General features: G+C 39.8%; 1 protein-coding gene across 2 annotated transcripts in view; it reads left to right on the top strand.

Annotated features, from left to right (window-relative positions):
- cabin1 (calcineurin binding protein 1) overlaps positions 1 to 21,868 on the top strand; it is a 63,711-nt gene that overhangs the window by 13,389 nt on the left and 28,454 nt on the right. The window contains exons 21-31 of one of the 2 annotated variants that reach the window (XM_079467169.1): positions 3,208 to 3,414; positions 3,492 to 3,637; positions 3,715 to 3,976; positions 4,777 to 4,941; positions 5,578 to 5,667; positions 6,486 to 6,667; positions 7,027 to 7,247; positions 12,542 to 12,607; positions 15,392 to 15,565; positions 16,249 to 16,664; positions 19,221 to 19,334. In XM_079467169.1, the coding sequence (XP_079323295.1) occupies positions 3,208 to 3,414; positions 3,492 to 3,637; positions 3,715 to 3,976; positions 4,777 to 4,941; positions 5,578 to 5,667; positions 6,486 to 6,667; positions 7,027 to 7,247; positions 12,542 to 12,607; positions 15,392 to 15,565; positions 16,249 to 16,664; positions 19,221 to 19,334 (2,043 nt within the window). The remainder of the gene's footprint in view (positions 1 to 3,207; positions 3,415 to 3,491; positions 3,638 to 3,714; positions 3,977 to 4,776; positions 4,942 to 5,577; positions 5,668 to 6,485; positions 6,668 to 7,026; positions 7,248 to 12,541; positions 12,608 to 15,391; positions 15,566 to 16,248; positions 16,665 to 19,220; positions 19,335 to 21,868) is intronic. The other variant, XM_079467170.1, reaches the window with a different exon arrangement.

Genomic DNA, 21,868 nt, shown 5'->3' with positions numbered 1-21,868 from the left:
ATGATGGTGGTGGCGTATATCAATCGCCAGGGGGTAACTTGTTTGTGTGCGCGACGCATGTCTAGGATCTCCTGAATGTAGGCACAGATCTCCTCTCAAGGGGAAATCCGTTGTATGGAGAATGGATACTTCACCCGCATGATTGGTGAATAAAATTTGGGAGAGATATGGCAGGGCTGCCATAGATCTCTTTGCCTCACAGGCAATTGCTTAGTGTCCGTTTTATTTGTCTCTCAAGGATAATTTCTCCCAAACCAGACAGAGTAAGAGAAAAATACTGATTGTCTCTGCTTTTGATAGGTCTTTGTTGGCCGAGGAGGTGGGATTTGTCCTTGGTCCTGAATGCTTAACTCATTCTCTGTTCGAACCTATCGATGGTGTTCATATTAAGCTCCTACAGTATCTTTGAACACGGTTTTACTCCTCGCATTAGTATCAGCTAAGTGAGTCATGGAGTTACATGCTTTGTAACATCCGGAGTTTAGAAATGTTACGCTTCAGCCTTATCCGTTCGTTCCCAAGCATCAGTGATACTTTCTTCCCCAGAACACAGAAGAAGTCCAGTCCAGTGCTGTTCAGTTGCCAGCTTTCTTCTAAATATCTTCTTTTGTGTTCTGCAGAAGAAAGAAAGTCATAAAGGTTTGAAATGACATGAGAGCGAGTAAATGATGACAGAATTCTCATTTTGCTTCGTATCCAAAAATGTCTTTCTCGGTGTGCAGTTAAATGATAACAGCATTGTCTTTATCAGACTAAGCCCATCCTCTGAGACTTCACACAGGTCTTTACAAGTCCCTCTGGTGCTCTTTCACTCAAGGTCTGTTTAAAAAGAGAGAAGGTGTTGTGCAGAGCAAATAGTGGTCTGATTCAGCAATAGCCTGCTGATCGATTATCTTCTGACAGCCAGAGTTACATCGATCATTTGGACGCCCACACACACACACACACCCATTATGCAGCGCTGCCGATGTACATACAGCCACAGCGCAATACTGAGGTGTTCTGCACACATTTCTTTGTGTCTCTGGAGAAAACACAGTGCAGTGTAGAGAGTGTTTGGGTTTGTTGGAAACTAGCATTGCATTTTACATTTACTAATTTAGCAGGGTTCTCGATCCAAAGCGACTTTTAAATGAGAGAGCATAACATTTTGTAGTTAATAAAAAATGTATACCGCTTATTTGGTGTTCCTGAAGCTCAACTAGAGCATTGTTCTAGGGTTTGATTCCCACAGAATGCATGTATTCGTAAAATGTTTTACTTGAATGTTCATGCTTGTATCAAGATGTCAAACATGATTTTCTTCAAAACAATTGTATTAACTTCAAATCAAATTGAATTTTTATTCAATAAAAACGAAGTATGACATGTTTGAAAGCATTCATTTTAAAACACTTTTACAAACTGTTTTAACACAAAAAAGGTTTAAAAATTCTCATCAATGTTTCCATTTGGGCTTGTATGTCTGCACATATGAGTGCATTTTTAGCAAACCGCTAACTTGTGAACCTCATGAAGTGTTTAAAGCAGTCAAAACGGCGGTAGGAATTCCCACGTTACATGCGCAAGCACATATGTAATAAACCTTTTATATTACCAAATCACTTGATTTTCACCAGGGTTTGGGTGGCAACATTCACACTCAAACAAATAAACCGCACTAACAGAGCAATCGCACCAGTGTTCGTTTTAATCAACCCAAACCATGGCATATATGAACACACCCTAAAGCTGTCAATCCAGTAGCATGTTTTGCCAAAAAAAGTGAAGCCATGACGCCTAAGCAAGTTTTTATTCATTATACAACATTAATATGGTATATTTTAATGGAACATTCTACATGCGACTTTTTCTAATGCTAAAAACTACCTGCATCGGTAATGAGAATGAAAAAAGTTGTGTACACAGCATTACATGAGAAATGTATGAAGTAATCTGTTAACCTGCTAGCCATTTGAAAGGTGACGCTAGATGCGTTTCAAACTTAATACAACTAGATTTGTGCGTGTGTGTTAACAGTCCTTTAAAAGTGTTACGAAGTATGAGAATATCATTCATGGACACTTCTTTTTCGACCATTTGTTTATTTTTACTATACATCTTTAAAAAAGTAATGTGTCATTTGAGTGCTAGTGAAACATCCAATTGTTTTTTCAAATTGTTTTAATTCTACTCCGGTTACATTACAACGTATATGCACTCAACAAATCGGGACCCGTTACGGCAATGAGAATGTAAGCAGAAAATGCAATACAATACATAAATACTTCATTCCTAAGTGGAGAACACAATTACGTTTATTATGATCAATTTTGGAGTTATCAGATTTGATGTATTAACAAAAATCTTTACTGCCATGACGTTAAGTGTTTTATGAGTGACCCATTTCTTGCTTATGGAGTTGCTGCCAAAATACATAAAGTGTAAATGAATCGAACTAGTCATCCAAAACACTAGTGCATCAGTAGCTTTGCAGACCTGGTGATCTCTGTAAGATTAAAATGAATAAAACCTGCGTGAAAAACGACATTTTCATAAATACCTCAGAATCCTTTAATGTGTGTGGTGGCCTACTTTTCATTATTGGTATCAAAGGAAATTTCTTAACTGGATCCCTTTTTGCTCAGCAAAGTATCTTTTTACCCTGAAGAACTCCTTCTTTATTGTCTAAACTACGTTCTTTCCTGTCCGAATGAATTTACGCAATATCCTCTCTTACATGGTTCTTGTTTAGAGTTCAAGGATGTTTTTTCCATTTACGTAGATTCAAAGAAATTGTTGGCACTATTTCTCCTCAAAACATTACCATAGTACCATCCTGGAAATCACGATTTCTATGTACAGATGGGTGGATAATTCAATTTTTTGTGTCTGATCAGTGTGTCCCAAAACACTGTCTGATATCGAAAAAGGTGCAGAATATATAACATGCCTGCTGTTGGGCTCACACTATTATATTCCTCTGTGGGAGAGAGAGAGACGTACAAAAGACGGCAAATCATGCGGCTCATTTTCCGGGATGAATCAATCGATTTGACGTGCTGTAGTTGTTGCCGATCTGCCTTTGTCTCTGTCATAGAGCATATTTGCGAGGGCAGTTTAGTTTCCATCGCATAATTGTAAACATATTCCTTTTAATTGACCTCTTTGTGTGAATTTGTGTTTATGTGAAAATGACGAAATGCCCCTTTTTAATCTCCCCTCTAGGTGGAGCTACATTGGAATGAAGCCGTCTCTATGTTCGAGTACTTCAAACCCAAGACCTTGCCAGAGTTTGACAGCTATAAGACCAGCACTGTCTCTGCCGACCTGGCCAACCTTCTCAGAAGACTTTCTGGAATAATCCCACGCACCGACGGCCCCGTGCTCTCCATAGATGACGTGTCCGCTTACATAGAGGGAGGAGCCGTCAAGGTTTGAGCTTCAGAATCAGATCCCTGTCAATTTTGATATGTTGGACTAGGTTTGATCAAAGTTTGTGTGTCTTTAAGGTGCCGGCGCTCGCGGAAGGAGCTCCCCCAGCGCCCCCTGTGGTGAATGAGCTGTACTACCTGCTGGCAGACTACCACTTTAAAAACAAGGAGCAGTCTAAAGCCATCAAGTTCTACATGCACGACATCTGCGTGTGCCCTAACAGGTCTGTTGAAACTGAAAACGTCTACTTGTTGTTTTATTCAGCTGTAGTTGATGATCTAGTCTCTTGGTCTCCTGTAGGTTTGACTCATGGGCAGGTATGGCTCTCGCGCGTGCCAGTCGTATCCAGGACAAGCTGAATTCCAATGAGCTCAAGAGTGACGGACCCATCTGGAAAAACTCTCTGGCAGTGTTGACCTGTTTCAAACGAGCTCTAGAGATAGACGGCTCCAACCTGTCCTTATGGATCGAGTATGGCACCATGTCCTACGCCTTGCACTCTTTCGCTTCCAGACAGCTCAAGCAGTGGAAACGCGAACTTCCCCCAGACTTGACTAAACAGGTGCGTGTGTTTAAATGAACGAATCCTGGTCTGAGCCATAGACTGTTTAAAACATGGACGTGTGGTGTCCGTGACGTCACCCGAAGGTTTGTGAAAATACATTTTGAAACCACTCACACGTGCTTTCCTTGTGTAGATTGCAGATCACTTGGTCATAATCACATCCCTACTAGAGCAAGCTCCTGATTGGTTAACGCGACGCAAATTTTCAGCAAATTTCTGTTTTTCAAAGCTTGATGTAACATACACACCAGTCTTTCTGGTTCAACATCTGCTTAACAAACAAAAAACATAACTTTTGATATTTTATGACCATGGTTTTAATATAGTATATAACTAAAAGAGTAAGAACAAGATTTTTTTAATTTTACTACCAAAAGCCTCATCTATGTACTATTATATGAAGCATTTAGTAAAAATGACAATAAGTGTACTAGCGACATGAATCGTAATGTAGAAGTTTTTTTAGCCAGTAGAATCACGCGGGGTCCTAAGCGGACACAATTCACAGTGTGGACAGGATTTGTCATGAAACTGGATATTTGAAAACGGGCAAAGAGGCAGGAAGTGGGTGGAGCTGCCTGCTTTCTTAAACCACTTGTCACTCAAGTGGCCACGCCCTTGCATATGCAGAATGTTAAGTAAATTAAACAGATGAGCTGTTTTGGAGCCAGTCTCTAGCGGCCAGTCAATGAATGGCATTTCAAGTCATTTCCGTGTTGGTTTCACGAGAGAGACAGGAAGGTGGCGCTCGGTCTGAGTGTTAGTGATTGTTTTTGTGTCATTGCACTGCGTTATAGATGGAGGAGCGCAGGGACTCGATGTTGGAGACAGCGTTTCAGTGTTTCCACAGCGCGTCTCGCTGTGACGGCGATGAGGAAGAGTGGCTCATTCATTACATGCTGGGAAAGATCGCGGAGAAGCGTAAACAGACGCCCAAAGACTACCTGCAGCTGTACAAACAGGTGATTGGCTGGGCTGCAGATGAACCACTGGCTTATCTGATTGGCTCCTGAAAATGTGTTCTGGTCGTAAGATAGGTCAAAAGATCTCTACCAGTTTTTTAGTTTCCAAACCGTTTTTTGTGTGTTTTGTCTGTACAGAATCGATTCATACACCCTCTTACAGGTAGCAAATTACAGTTTTAAGAAAAAACGTGTTTCTGTGGTTCAGTTGGCAGAGCATTGCGTTATCAGTGCAAAGGTTATGGGTTTGATATTCAGGAAACGCACGCACACTGAACAAATGATCTAACTTAATATACACTGTAAGTCGCTTATGATCAAAGCATCTACCAAATACATGAATGTAAATATAAAACTTGTTTTGTATTCTACTATTCAGAGAAGTCCCTAAGAATTTCATTCATTTACTAAATTCTGCAGGAGCAAAATGAGTTCAAAGCATTTTCTCGTAGATCTCTGCGACACAGAAGAGTAAACGTTTGTATACATGTATCTATAAAACAACATCCCACAAATTATGTACTAAAACCTAATCATGCCCTGACATTTATTATACATTATTATATACAGTATTGTACATTTATATCATATTATACACAGTATTGTGCTTATTATCCCTGTGTAATATCTCTCCAGTCCGCACATTACCTGCATGAGGAAGCAGCCCGATACCCACGCAAAATCCATTACCACAACCCACCTGACCTTGCCATGGAGGCCCTAGAGGTATGAAATGCATTCATCTTCCTCTGCATTGCAGTTCACAGAGTATACAAACGTGGCCAAAAGTCTAAGAGGGCACTTGTGTACAATATTTGCTTTTAATGATCCTATAGATTCGGCCGAACCATCAAATACGAAGTGTGTGGTACAAAGTATTTTTGAGCTTAATTATTTGGCTACAAGCAATATGAGGGAATAAGGGTTTTATTCAAATACAAAGAAAAGAAAGCCATAAAGCATGCATTGACTATTTTGTAGCCATTCTTCTTTTCAGATTAAAGTGAAAAACTTCGTTATTTACTCACCGTCTTGTCATTTAAACCTGTTTGACTTTCTGTCTTCGGCAGAACACAAAAGTAGATATTTTTAAGAATGTTGATAACCGGCACCCATTCACTTGCATTGGTTTTGTGTCCATACAGGTGCCGCCGCTGCTCGGTTACTAACTTTCTACAAAATATCCTCTTTTGTGTTTTGCAAAAGAATGAAAGTCAAACGGATTTGAAATGACAAGATGGTAAATAAATGATGACAGAAATAACATTTTTAGGTGAACTGTCCGTTTAAGCTTTGCATACGGGTGATTTTTCGCGAACCGAATTCGTGTAAAAGCTAAGCCTCAGATTACACTTCAAGCGCAACAACGCAACATTCGTAAAAAAATTACTACAATTGTAATTATATATTTGAATAAAGACCATAAATGGACATTTTCCATAGTTGGACATCCTTTTCGATCACTACTGAACTTCAGTTTAATGAAATGCAACATCACAACAAAATTGTTTCTCTTCTCATATTCTACACCTTCCACCGGTCAGCTATTTTTCCGCTTGAGTGCCACCATTCTGAAATTGTTGGAGGATGAGGAAGAAGACGGTGGTGAACAGTCGGAGCCGGAGGTTCTGGATTATGAGCTGTTCTTCAATTTGCTCGCAGAAGCAGCCGTCGGACCGTTTGCACGTGGGGAGGAAAAGAACACCCCAAAAACCAGCACCGACAAGTATGATCGCAGAAGACATACAGCTAGTTTCACAGTTAGAAAGCTAACATTGGCCGATTAAATGTTTTCAAAAATATCCACTTCCTGTTTCTGTTTTACTCGGAATATCAACTCAAAGTGGGCGTATTTTGTTACTCGTAATTTGGATCAAGTCATTCATTTAAAATACATTTTTGATACATTAAAACATTTTTATTTTGGTTTCATAATAAAAGTAATTCATATCTTGGCACGGATACATAAAATACACATTCAGATCAATAAACAAAATAAACATTTCAACCTTAACACTTGGACAGAAATGAAAAATAGTGCTTAAATATGCAAATTGTGACCAGTCTCATCTTTTCTCTCAATAGGGAAAAGCATCCCTCTGTCAACGACGAAGACTCACGCTCCTCTCCGGCAACGCTGGTCACCTCATCTGCGATGCCCGTGCCGGCTGCAGCGACTCCGGGCAATGGTGCGGCAGGTGCGAGTTCTCCCCCGTATGCGGCCACTCCGGTCGACCACGATTACGTCAAACGTAAAAGCCAGCAGCAGAGGCACAGGCAGGGGCAGGAGCACCAGCAGCAGGACGGTACAGTACCAGGCCCGGAGTAAAGCTCACATACTCACTCACTCACTCACTCACTCACTCACTCACTCACTCACTCACGGGAGAATCAAGGTGATGAGGGTTATTCACCACTGGGAAATTAAATGATGGGATCTGGTGTACAATAACATCTCCTCCCAACCCTCCTCTTACCTTTTGCACCAGGCCATAGAGGATCGTGGGTAAATGGGCAACATTGATAACAGTGTCACAGTGTTGTTGGCTTTCTTTATCCGCTTTGTTTCTGTCCTGCTTTGTCATAATTGAAATGAAGTCATACCGAGACAATATGGTTATAATTGTCTCTGCATTGCTTTGTTTCAACTTTTTAAAATAGTCAGTCGATACTTTTTTTGTTAAAGAGGTCAGCTTGGTACGTGCTGATGCAAAATGTTATTTCAACTCGCCAAGTTGTTTTTGCTAATCGTCAAATAACCAGAAATCAATTTATGTGTGATGCGTTTATTTGTGATTTTTATTTGTAATGCCTGTGTTATCAAGCACGCTTGGATTGTGATACATTAAGATTGCGTGTATGATTTTATAGTTTGAAAAGCTGAGTTGGATGGCACTACAGTCGATTAAATATGTGGCTTGTTTTGGGGAAATGGAGTCAGAATTTTGGAAACTGTGTCAGATGGTTTGACCTAGTTTCTGAAGGCAATCTGAGCTTGATGTGCTACACAATTTCCCTGGATTTTAGATTTATACAGTCAGTCTTGGTTGTATAAAGGTGGATTGAAAGTGGCTAAACTTTAAAGGAACAGTTCACCCAAAATGTAAATCCTCAGGTCGTTGCTTTGCCATTTATTTGGAATAAAGTTTTTCGTCTTATTAGTTTCTTTTTTATTTATTTAACGTGAACGTGTTTTGTTTCGTGTGTCTATTCTTATTTGTTTCTTAATTATTAGTTTTTTGAGCAGTTTGTGCCGTGATTACTCGTTTTGTTGATATAGGCAACTTATTTAACGTAAAGGTTTTGTATTTTCGTTTCTTATTCATTTTTTGCTTGATTCGTGTCGTGATTATTCGTTTTGTTAACATATCTGCCGTTAAGGTTTTCTATATTTGTGACCCTGGATCACAAAACCAGTCTTAAGCAGTAGCGGCTCCAGACAATTTTGATTGGGGGGTCAATGGGGGGTCCTGGTCATTTAAAGGGGGGTCTCATGAAAACCAACAGAAAATACAGTGGACACGGGTAATAACTGCATATTAATGCTACTAAACAAATAAAACAACACAGCATATCAACTACTTTGTTTTTAATTAATTAATCAATTGTAGTTTGCAAACAATATGCTCGAACTTTAATTGCCATATCCACACCCAGTGCCGCTGCTAGTCATATTGGTGCCCTAAGCATAATTCCATTATGATGCCTCCCCCCACCCTGAAATTTGCCAGATTAACTTTTTATTACCAAATATATAACTCAATATCAATAACACAATAGCAGCATCGCAGTATAAAACCTAGGAACACTAAATAGAGAAAGTAAAATCTTCACAGCTTTGCTGACTTTGTAAACATATGTAGAATAGCCAACACACACTACACATTTGAAAGTGCAAACTTTTCTTCAGTAAACAGAATTAGTAGCAGCACATCCACATTTCCCGAATTTAAGTTAATTAAACATGGACATACCTGCATGTGATGCACGGTCATCATCTCGCAGTTTCTTCTTCTTTCTTTTCTCTGATCCTGACTCCTAATGTCTTTTCGGGGCCATTTCCAAATAAGTTGCCTAGACTACCGTCTGTCACACTGCATCAGGCGCACGCGCCATCAACCGGCGCTGCCGCGCGGACCGTGCATGGGCGGGTGGTGGTGATATGGGATTGTTCGGCCGTGTTTTTTTTACATATACATGGCTAAAATGTGCCCGCCTAATCATTTTTCTATAGCCTAATGAAATAATATTAGATTTGAAAAAATGATTTTCATTATGCTATTTTGGTGTCGCCTCAGCACTTGGTACCTTACGCACAGCGCGTGGTAGCGGCGGCGCTGGCCACACCCATGACAGAAAACATATTTACAATCCAAACGAACTACGCGTGTATGATTTAAATTGAGGCTGTCTTGGTTTCTCGGCTGGGCCATGGATTAAATCCCCAGTTAAATCCTCTCCGCCGTCAGGGTTCCCACCATCTGTGCCCGCTGTAGCGCTCGATGAGGCGCCATTTCTTTCCATCTGCTCACCTGTCTCCTCCGCCCTTTTTTAGGTATGACAAAACGATCCATTTTTGGCTTCAAGAAAAGTTCGTAGCAGCTCTTGCGGTCTCGCGACAGCGCCTTGAACGCAATGACGCAAGACGCAGCGGCAGCAACGTTCATGGGGCGTCGCATTGATTCTGATGTTTATATTTTTTTATATGTCGATTAAATTATTATTGTTCTGCGTAGTTTGAAGAGAACGATTTTTAAATCTTTATCCCGGATATATATTTTAATATATATCAAATATTTTTTAATCAGGAAGGGGTGGGGGGTCTAATGAGGGGTCAAGGCGTTTTTTGGAAGGGTCTTGAGACCCCCCAAGACCCCCCCTGGCGCCGCCACTGGTCTTAAGTAGCATGATAACATTTTTAGTAGAATTGAATTTTGACCCATACAAAGTCATTAGGATATGAGGTAAGATCATGTTTCATGAAGATATTTAATAAATTCCCTACCGTAAACGTATAAAACCTTTATTTTGGTGAGTGGACGTTCTGCTGCAGTGCCTCTGATAAACAACTTCAAAGGCAATTTTCTCAATATTAAGATTTTTCTGCACCCTCAGATTCAGAGTTTTGAACGGTTGTATCTCCGCCAGATATAGTCCTATCCTAACAACCCATATTTCAATAGAAAGCTTAATTGTTCAGCTTTCAGTAGATGTAAAAATCTAAATTTCGAAAAGATTTACCCATAAGACTGGTTTTGTTATCCAGGGTCACATTTGTTTCTTATTTTTTTGCATGTGATCATTTGTTTTGTAAGTAAATGTCACGTTTTTTTGTAGTTTAGTGTCCTTTTTTTAAGAAAGAAATTGAACCCACTATTAATTCAAGCGATAGACATTCTCGAATTGCCGCTAATTCAACTAATTCTTAAACTAAGAGTAAAATGCATTATGCGCATGGCCGCATCTTCGACCACACCACAGCCAACCCCTCACCCCTGGTCACCGGTACTACCGGTGTTTTTACACATCGAAAGCCGCGGTCACACTTGACTTTACGTTCCATCAACTTCCATGTATACGCATTCGAATGCGTCAGACCAGAAATGCAAGCCCGTCCGAAGATATTTCGCATTTTGCTTGCGTAGCAAAGTTCTGAAATCTGACCTGCGAATTCGTGTCACGTGAGTGCGTGACACCAATAGAAATCAAAACGTCACAGCGTATAAAATTCTGAAATCGCTCCCGCCCATTTTGTACCGAATTTTGCATGCTCAAAGTCTAGTCTGACCGCCGCATTAGACCTGTGTCAGCCACTGTAGTGCTTCGAAAGGGAGGGGGGAGTGAGCTGCTGGTTGCAATTCACAACGTCACTGCTAGATGCCGATAAATTTCACACAGGGACTTTAAATGATAGAGCTGATCTGCAATCACACACCTGGGGGCATTTGCATAAACATATTGCCGCTAAGTTAAGACTTGTGTACAACACTAGCCCAAAAAGCATGCCCGAATGCACACGTTCAAAAAACACAACATCTCTTTCATCTTATGCTGGTTTCATCTCTGTCTTGCTGATATCTTTCCAACGTCTGGCTGCAGTTCAGTAGCGTGTTTTATAAGGTGAACGTTGTGACATGTTGCCCATATTTCCCAGTGTTTCTCATGGCCTGCTTTAGTGTCCCTGTCTCCCCGCTGCCTCCTGCCTGCTCCCTCTCTGCCTGCCTCTGACCTGCTTCACACCTGCTGCTTCTTAATGGATGCATGAAGGGTCAGCACCCTGATTCAACAGCGACTTCCCACAATGCACTCTGCACTGCTCTGTGTGTGCACACTGACATCCGACCACGTGTGCGAGGGAGGCTGTAAATGTTGCTCTAAGTGTTGGGGTGTGGTTCGAAAGGTTCAGATCTGCTTTATCTGTAAATATGTTTGTGGGTGCATCAAAGCCGGCCGGATAATTCAACAACTGACCGATTCTCTTTTAGCATTTTGAAAGGTATTGTTTACCAAAAATACACATTTTGTCATCATTTATTCACCCTTTCTGCTTCCGAAACCAAAAGAAGACATTTTCAGAAATCTCTCAATGGTTTTGTGTCTATAAAATGGAGGTCAATGGGGGTCAATGTTGTTTGGTGACCAACATCCTTTAGAATAACTTCTTTTGTGTTTTCATACAGGTTTGGAAAGACATGAGGGTGAGCAAATGAACAATTCATTAACATTTTTGGGTGAACGGTCCCATTAATGCTACAAACCTCTAAATAAAGCTGGGCGATATAGAAGAAACAAGATTTTTATAGTTCCTTATAAAATATAGTAATATCTTCTATTTATGTATTTTCGTAGCTGTGAAATTAAAAGGAAGTTTTTATTTACGATTTAGAATCGTACATGTTTGTATAAAAGGTCATTATAGCCAAATCATTGTAGCCAAGTAGACTTCAGGTAACACTTTATAATAAATTAAAAAAAAAAAGTCAATACATTTATATTAAAGGTACAGTTCACACCAACATTTATATTGAAGGTACAGTTCACACCAACAAAGTCATTTACTCACGCCAGGTTGATTCGTACCTGTATGCATTTCTTTGTTCTGTTGAACACAAAGAAAGACATTTGGAAGAATTTACCAAAACAAACTGGGGCACAGGGTTCATCTGGGGCACCTTTGACTACCATTTAAGTTTTCCTACTGTGATACTCAATGATGTCCCAGAAGTGAATATTACTAACATTCTTCCAAATATGTTTCATTCAGAAAACATCTGAAATTCTCCGTGTCATTCAGAACAAAGTTATTTATACTGGTATGAAATTACATGAGGGTGAGCAAATGATGACACAATTTTCATTTTTGGGTGAACTGTTCCTTTAAGAAAAAACAGTTATAGAATCAATTTTAATAAATTGTGATAAACACATGTATTTATTTACCCACATACATGTCATACAGAGACATTTGTGCATAGTTTGCTTCTAAGATTTGGATTAAGAGACTATGTTTGTATTAGTACTGTATTCACTACTGTGCTTCCTATGAAAGTGTAAGATTTGCCGGTTTTGAAACATGTTCTAAACTGAATTTCCTCTACAGCTTACTTCTCACATGACCATGACTACTGCGTGTGTCTCTCTGCTTTGCGGCCAGGATCTGTGTATGGTACAAATGCTCATCCTCGCACAACCACCTCTACAAAACTGTTGGCTCACCTGTTATTCCTCAAAAGTGGTGCTCCAAGCAGTCTATGTTTACACCTCAGTATATAGAGCTCAGCAGTGATGACAGTTCTGGAAGTGTTAAGGCCCGTGCTGAAGAGATGACGTGGTTTTGTGTAACATTTGAGCATATCTCAAAGTCAATGGGTTTGTAAATGTTTTTTCTGTTAGATGGATAGTTCACCCAAAAATCTGTCCTCATTTACTCACCCTTAGGTTAAAATGTTAGCAACTGACATTCCTGGGACATCATTGAGTACCGTGGTAGGAAAATTATTGTATAATTTTTTGTTTTGTACGATTTTAGGAAAGCAAGAGGTTCTTGGGCACCTTTGACTGCCATTAAAATTGTTCCGACTGTGGTAGTCAATGATGTCCCAGAAATGTCAGTTGCTAACATTTTTCCAAATATCTTTCTCTGTTCAACAGAAAAGTGACATTTATAAAGGTTTGGAACAACCTGAGGGTGAGTAAATAATAACAGAATTTTTGGGTGAACTATGCCCTTTAACTTCCATGTTAACTTCCTAGCCCTCTTCAAAAATACGTCATCCCTGCGGCACTCTATACAGATAAAATAGAAAAAACATTGTATAATATTAAAGCCACAATATGGAAGAATCCGATGCTCCGCAATACCCTCAGTTTCCGATTGGAGAAACTACGGCAACAGGCAAAAGCTGAAATGGTTGTACAGCATCCGTATAACCGCCGTGGCATTACATTCCACGTTTCTTGCAAGCTAATTCATCACGATGACACAAAATAAAATTCATTCATTACTTCATCCGTTAACATGTTGGGCGATCTCCGTACGCCTCTGGATGGTGAAAACGACATATCCCATAACTCCACTCTACTACATAACGTCATTTAGCTTCGCTTTTTGTTGTTGTTTTGAAAGTGCGCCACCTAGCGGTCCAAATTTACATATTGTGGCTTTAAAAGAATATAGGTGTCCACAATTATATCGATTAAGAGAACAATGTTCAGGGCTTGACATTAAGCATGATATTATGAGATTAAATGATATTTCATTTGAAGTGTCAATATACTTGATTGGTCAAGATTGCTTCTAAGCGTTTAACCTTGTGTCCGCTGTGGCCACCTAAATGTGTTAATACTCTCCATGATAGCTATAGAACAGCGGTAATGTTTTTTGAAAATAAATAAATAAATATTTATTCAATTTAGCACACCTCCATATATACTGGATATATAAAAGATATGATCTTTTTATTTATTTCATATTTTGATATCCACAGTATGTTTGTATGCATCGTGGCTCTGTGGCTAGGGGACTGCCGTCTTAATAGAAGTCTGATAATTAATAGTTATAGAAAACAATGCCCCGGAAAAGTCCGGAAGCTTTAATGTCGAGCCCCGATGTTATTGCATTGACTTTTTTCCAAATTATGAACAATAATACATTGAGCAAGTCAGAATCCATTCATTTATAATGGGCTTGTGCATTTATTATGTGAAACTGCAGCATAAATAATACGTTTATTTTACGTTGGTTTAGCATAAAAGCTTGTGTGTGCTCTCTGCTTTTGAGGAAGGTGACCAACACGGGTGTAAGATCAGGTTTAACTATCACTCATTCCTACTTTTCTATGCAGAGAAAAATACTATCCATTAAGTATCGCAATTCTCCGGATGCTTATGTCTATTGGTGATTTCCAACCAGTCAGATCAAAACCTTCCCAGCACACCGCCGAGTCAAGTCCAGACTCCTGCAAGCATCTCGCTTACAGTCTCAAAACTCTTATTGAAAATGTATCAGACCAACAATTAGGCCGCTCTGCATGAGGATGCAGTGTTTTGTGCTGACACGGCGTCCCCCCTTCAGTCGGAGTGAGTGTGCGTTGGCGTTCTCTTGAGGTGGGATTGTTCTGCGGTGTCATGGTGGTGAAGCTGTGTGCTAATGAATTTCTACCCTCTGTGCCAAATGCAGACACTCCCAGCATGCTCAGGGGCTTTTGCTGCTTGTTTGTGGCCGGCGCAGAAAAAAATGACGTTACATTTCTTTTCCGGGTTTGCTGAGAAGCACTATAGTTTGATGTGCTTTGCTCTACCTCAGGAGCAGGCTGCCTGGTTCACACCTGGGGTTCATTTCAAGACAGTTGATCCTAAAGTGAAAATTCTGTTATCGTTTACTCATGCTAGTATACACCTGTATGATTTTCTTTGTTTTGCAGAACACAAAAGAAGATATTTTGACCAATCACCACTGGCCCCCATTGACTTCCATCGTATGGTCACAAAACCGCATTTCTCAAAATATCTTTCTTTGTGTTCCACAGAAGAAAGAGTCAAAGGCGGTTTTTATTTTGGGGCGAACCATGCCTTTAAAACTTGTTTTGTGTAGTGTTGCTAACTTTTTCCATCAATAACTGATGCTCTGAGGCGAAAAAAAATCCTGAACAACATGAATAAAGTCGTCCATTGTGGATTAGTTCAACCAAATCTTTTCTCCAGGTAAAATTTGAAACCACCATCGTAGACTCAGTAAGCCCGCCTGCTCTTAAGGTAAAGTTCCTCAATCGGCCAGCTCCGCGTCCCGAGCTGGAGGATGTTATTCATTTGGGATCTCTTTTGATTTCTAGATGGTTTCTGGGCAAATCGGGCCACACTGCTTTTGAATGATGGGTGATATTACATTTTGGGATATTAACAACCTTGTTGAATGTCTTATCGTGTGTTTTTTTTTTTTTACACAAATCAGAGCAAAGTCAGGACAGCGTGGCCGTCTTGTCGGACTGCAGCTCCTTGCAGGATGTCTTCATGGACCCCACCAGCTCGCAGGACAGCAACCCCAAGGGGAATTCTGGGAAGTGTCTTTTTCCAGAAGATTTAAACGCCGGTGAAAAAGAGAAACAGGCACCAGCTGAAGATACAGGTAAAGGTTCCGGCGTGGTCTTGAAAGAAAATTGAGTACATAAGGGTTCATTACTAAACATACTGTTAGTTTTGTATGTAACAAAAGAAGAAAGATTTTGGTCCGGTGGACACGACCCTAAGCCAGGGGTATGAAATAAAGTTATGTTTTCTTCCAAACGGAGGTCTGGATGATATGTTTTTTTAAATAAATAAATATTTAATCAATTTATCCCACTTTTATATATATATATTACATATTTTGATATCCAGAGTATGTACAGTATATATGTATCTATTGTAGGCTCTTTGGCTTTTAATAGAAGTCTAATAATTAATATTTGTACATTTGTAATGAATCCTGACAACATACAAACAACTAATGCAACAGTTAAAATGCTCTCATCATAAACGAAAAACAAAGTTACTTACTAAATTAGCCTTTCCATTTTAATAATTTCCCATACATAACATCATCCTACAGAATATTCTGTGAAACTATAACAACAATACGAAGAGTTTGGTTCCAAAATGAGATATCTCGGTTTTTAAAAATGTTTTTATAATGTTAACATGTTTTAACATAATTAAAGCAAAGGTACAAATCCGTCCCGCAGTCCGCCAATTGTGGATGAGCCATACCGTTTACAATATTGCCTCATTCTATATCTGCTCTGGTCACCTCTTTCCTTTGAAATCCCACAGGCACCTTAGAAGACAAGAATATGGATATCAGTTCTGCCACAATATCTCAAGAATCCTCGGTCACGCAGGAGTCTTCCGACACCACTTTATCCATCACCTCTCCTGAAGCATCCGTCCCCAAAACTCCTACTACAGACACACCCAGCCAACCACCGGCCATACAACTGCACACCACGCCAAACAAAACCCACTTCCAGACCGCCCCGTCCAGCGAGGGCAAGCGAAGACCGGAGCCCCCTCCCCCTCTGGAGGTGATCGAGGTGCCCAAATGTCTGCCGACGGGGCGGGCGGAGCAGAGGACAACGCTGGTGGACTTGTGTGTGAGGTCACTCTTCCTGTGTCTGAGCCGCTTCCCACAGCATTACAAAAGCCTGTACCGTCTGGCCAACCTGTACGCCTACAGCAGGACACACAAGGTGCGCACACTTTCACACAAACACACTTACTTGAACCACATGTCTATCGCCCTCATCTTCCCCCGGACAAACTCTTCAGAAATGAAAATGAAACGACGGGGTCATATTTTATTAAAACATCAACTATATTCAATAAGATCCCATTACAGGGATAGGCGATTCAATTCTTATTTATATGGTTTCGATTCGATATCGATTAGTTATCAGCATTTCATTTAACATATACGTTTTGGAATCCATGTTTAAATATATAGGCTGGTAACTGAACCCCCCCTACTCGGCTAAATAAATTAACTATACATTCACGTTAATAGTATAGCCCACACATTGTTTTGAATTACTTTTACTTTGAGTAACCAAACACTACCATAAAAAATAAAAACATTGTAAATGTGCAATAGTGAAATCATGAACAACTTGAAATTCACGAACAACTTGAAACGTGTTTAAGTCATGAATGGTGGCGCCATCCTCTGGACGAGAGGCGAAATACAGATTATATTCAAACCTACAAAAATGGTCAGCACCAGTTATACAGAACGTGCATGTCCAGCGCTAACTGAGCCAAGTGGATAATATCATTTGTGTGTTTGAAGATGGCACAACCCACAGATAACAAGAGTGTCTGTTGAAAACTGCGAGCGCTCACATCACGGGCACAAAATCAGTGTCAGGTTTAGCCAAATGCCGTGATAGTGTGTAACACCACTGACCACTAAACCGCTCACATATGCCTAAAGCCCTTTTGTAGCTGCTACTGGTGTTTTTTTGGTGTGGCTGATATGAGGAATAGATCTGAGCCGACACCACTGGGGACTTCCCACACCTACTTTGCATATGCGGTCAAGTCAGGTCGAATCCCTTTTGAAATAAATGTACATCCCGCTGAAGGAGGCTAAAGGTTGTTGTTTGGAACTTCTGTACATCATTAGATTAAAAAACTTATATTTGTAATTCAAATAATGAATGTTATTTAATTCATGTCCAGCAGTCCATCTATCCTACAGTCTATGGTTTGTATATGTTGTGCAAGAGCAAACCCTGATAATGGTTTGATGCTCTGTATTCCCATATCTCTCTATTCTAGCTCCTTCAGACACTGTTTAACCAAAATGCCCCGTGTTGAAATATGCCGCCTCTGTCTCTTCACGGCGAGATGTTTATCTCTCTCTCTCTGGCTGATCTATGAGCAAAGATCGTTCGGCTCAGAAATTTAATCACCACAAAACGACAAGCCAGAGATTTCATAACCGCCACACTCCCAAGGCGAAAGCGTGGAAATGTAACTCTGGGATTTAATGAATGGCCACAAGCGGCACATGAGCTCTCGTTTGTGTAGTGTGCGACATGCAGGGAGGAAGGAGCGCACTACACAAACATGTAGGAAATGGAAAAAACACGTTACTTTTTAAATTAATTTAATTAATACTGTCTTGAAAGGTGACAAACATAAAGGTTGGCTAATAATGATGATGTATGGCAAAAATACAAATCATGATCATTGGAGATACAAGGTTTCAGAAGGACAGCGCGACAGCGCGTTTGTTTCCATGGAATAGCCTGATGACCTACGTTTGCCAAGATGTGTAGCATACTGCTGGACAGATTACATTATTCCACCATGCAATAAGGGATATATTAACTATACGATGTAGTACTATTGTATATATGCTACACTATATAGTTCTATATGGTATGTTTTAGATATCTACTGCTTTAGTTTATTACTATATTTTTGCAGTTGTTATTTAAATATATGTGTATATATTAGTGATGCATCGAAATTTCGGCTGCTGAAAATAGAAAAGAAATGTTAAAAGATAAAAATAGGTCGGACAAAAATAATACAATTAAATAAAAACGATTTAAAAGAAAGTTTTTAAAGTAAGTTTCGGTTTTTCGGCCGAGTGCATCCTAAATTTTCGGTATCGGTTTCGGCCCACAATTTTCATTTCTGTGCATCACTAATATATATTTATATATATATATAAAAGTGGTTTCAAATGTAAAGTGCATTTTGTGAGCAGGGTCATGTGACAGTGGTGTAGCATACTACAGTTAAGGTCTGCACAATAAAAAAAACAGTTAAATAATATGGTACATTTTACAATAAGGTTGTATTTGTTAACATATTAGCAAATGCATTACCTAACATGCACTAATAATGAACAATCAGAAATGAACACCAACTAACATTAATATATGCTGTAGAAGTGTTTGTTCATATTAGCTAATGCATTAACCCATTGTTAACAAATGCAACCTTATTGTGAAGTGTTACTGTTATTGCAAATGATTGCATTATGCGCATTTGCATTACTTGTGTCGCCCTACTACAGGTCACTTCCGACTACATACTGTGTCACATACTGTCCCTTAAAAAACAGCTGGAGGTATACTGTACTTCTAGGGTAACGTTGAACACAAATTAAATATTGACCTACTGCACACTGTTTCACAAACATTTTTTGGTGTGTTTGTGCAAGGTTTCCCTGATTCAAGTCATCAGAAGTCTCATGGACACAGATCTGACTGAATATATTTGTGTTTTCACAGAACGTGCAATGGGCACGAGATGTGTTGCTAGGGAGCAGTGTCCCATGGCAACAGCTGAAGCACATGCCGGCACAAGGACTTTTCTGCGAGAGGAATAAAACCAATCTTTTCAACGTAAGTCGCAGCCTAACATCAGGTTTTACTTGTATATAAAGCCTTTCATGATACTGTAAATGTAGTTTTCTGCTTATGGCGGGATCCAGCCTGGAGTTATTAAAGATGCTCAGCGTGTGACTAGTAGAGAGAGTCTGCGTTCTTACACGTGTATATTCAGATATATTCGACGTGAATTCCTCCGATTCAGAGCTGTAAAATCCTCTACACAAACACACAAATCCAGAGATTACAGGCTCCTCTAAACTGGCTGGATTTACAGTTGTATGTGGACACCACGAGGAAGACAGATTGCATCACTCCAGAGTGTTTTTTGCATCCGTTTGTGCTTGCCATTTTTTGTTGCCCGGTGGCCTTCTGGTATGTGATACAGTCCTCACACAGGCCACAACATTTGTGTACGGGTTATGTCTGTGGCTGTGGGTGCGGTCACTCTGAGGAGACGACCGGTGGCATCATCGGTGTTGGCAAACAATGCAGTTTTTATAAACTCATGCTGGGCTTTAGAGATCTGCCCGCTAGGTTACACCAACCTTGTGCCCACCTTACAGGGAAATCCACACACAGCATCTGATTTAAAGAAAAGCTGGTTAGATTTGGCTTTGTGTTTTAGAGTTTGAGCTGCAAACTAACATCGTGTCAGATTTGTTTTCTTCAGTTATTCAGATGTACCATGAAGGCTGTTTGGAAAAGGCATTACATTACACTTACATTAGGAAGACAGTATTCTAACCTAGACACATACAGTACTGTATTTGACTTTTCAAAGACCTTTAAAGAGCAACTATTACAAGGTCCTTAAAATTACATTTCATGCAGTGTGTAATGTTGCTGTGTGTGAATGTATGGAGTCTGCCATGTTGTAAAGCCATAAGTGAACGAATAACAAAGTTATTAGCTCGGGATACGGAGTCAACTCTGAATCATCCGAACGAGTCGCCCGGGTCGGATTTGCATCACTCCGTCTAATGCCCGCCTACGTTCCATTAGCGACACTGCACACGGTAGACCAATCACAGCGGACTAGACCATCTCTGACCAATCAGATCAGAGAAGGCTGACAGAAAGGAGGGGGTTAGACAGATGAATCGCCGAACGAATCATTCGAGAGTCACTCAAGAGGTGAGGTAATAATAACGGCCTATTTTAGAAAATGTAAGTGTTTTTACACTGTGCATGTACGTAAACTTATTTTTAGCACTCCACAAACCAAAGTAGGAACTTAAAAATCACAAAATATTTACTCTTGATACAGTGTACTGGTCAAAAAAGTCATTTACAATATCAGTCAAAAGTTTAAAACAAAAAATTCCACCTTTTTAATATTTAAAACTCATTAAAGTTTCACAATTATCACTGTGGGAATAAGGCTGTGTTCACACTTGACTTCTTTTTGACAAGAAAAAGTTGACAATGGCGCTTTGTAAAACAAAAAACGCTCGCAGCGAAATAGTAGCCGACAATGTTCAAAGTTAGCATTTGTGCACGAAGGCAGCTTAGAGAGAGACAGGCTTCACAGTCTATTTGAATTATAAACTGGGAGCGTCTTTGTGATAACCAATCACTGAACTACAATACTAATGTCTCGCCACAAATGCAATCAGAAGTTATTGGAAGGGAAAATTTATTTGAGCCTTCTTGACCAATCACGTTCCTCACATGCTGTTATGGAAACGACAGGTCATTGGTTAGCTGTGAAAAAGGTGCTTGACGTAGGGTTGTTTCAACCTCAAAAGACGCTCTGAGCTGCAGAAAAAGACGCTGGCGTTTTAAACAGCGCTCAGGACTTTTTTGAAAACACTGTTTACTCCATAAGATTAAAACGTAAAACAGGCGCTAGCAGCTTAAAAAAATAAGTAATTGTGAACACAGCCTTACGTTGCAAATTAATCACAATATTTAGATGAGCAACTTTAAAATTGCCACCTTTTGAATAGAATTCAAATCTCTTGACATTTTATCATTCAGCTTCCTACATCACACGTGCACCTGAAGCGCTTCTGCGAACGGAGAGAAAGGGCCTCCCTTTGGCTTTCTTTATTTTACAAAAGCACGTTTTGTGGTTGTCGTGGGTAAACACACATAAATGTAAACCCTTTACAGCTTTGAATGATATCAAAGGTATCTGTATGATGACCACAACAAACAGAGTTTTATACAACACAACATATTCACTCTCAACATACTGTACAAGTTCATGTTAGTGCTAGCTAACTTGACTGATAGATCATTTCAAAAGGGCATTTCAATATATTGATTTTGTTCTCTCGTTATTATTATTATAGCCGTGCAAAATTTCATGTGACTATGCACGTGAGAAGTCTATTTTCCGGGTTCGCAGGATAGCAAACTCAGAGGAGCCATGCAGATATATTTTTACAGACGTCCTCGTGAGAAACAATTACCATCGGAATAGGGCTAATGTATAGGGATTCACATGTTTTAACTGGCAACAGATTTTCAAACCCTCCTTTTTTTAGCCAGGCGATGATTTAGTCCTGCTGTGTTTTTACAAATGAGTTTATTTAGTGTAT

Source organism: Barbatula barbatula (genome assembly GCF_947034865.1).
Source record: "Barbatula barbatula genome assembly, chromosome: 11".
In the NCBI taxonomy this organism is placed as follows: Eukaryota; Metazoa; Chordata; class Actinopteri; order Cypriniformes; family Nemacheilidae; genus Barbatula; species Barbatula barbatula.
Note: the sequence above shows the minus strand (reverse complement) of the source record. Positions and strands in the feature narration are given on the sequence as shown.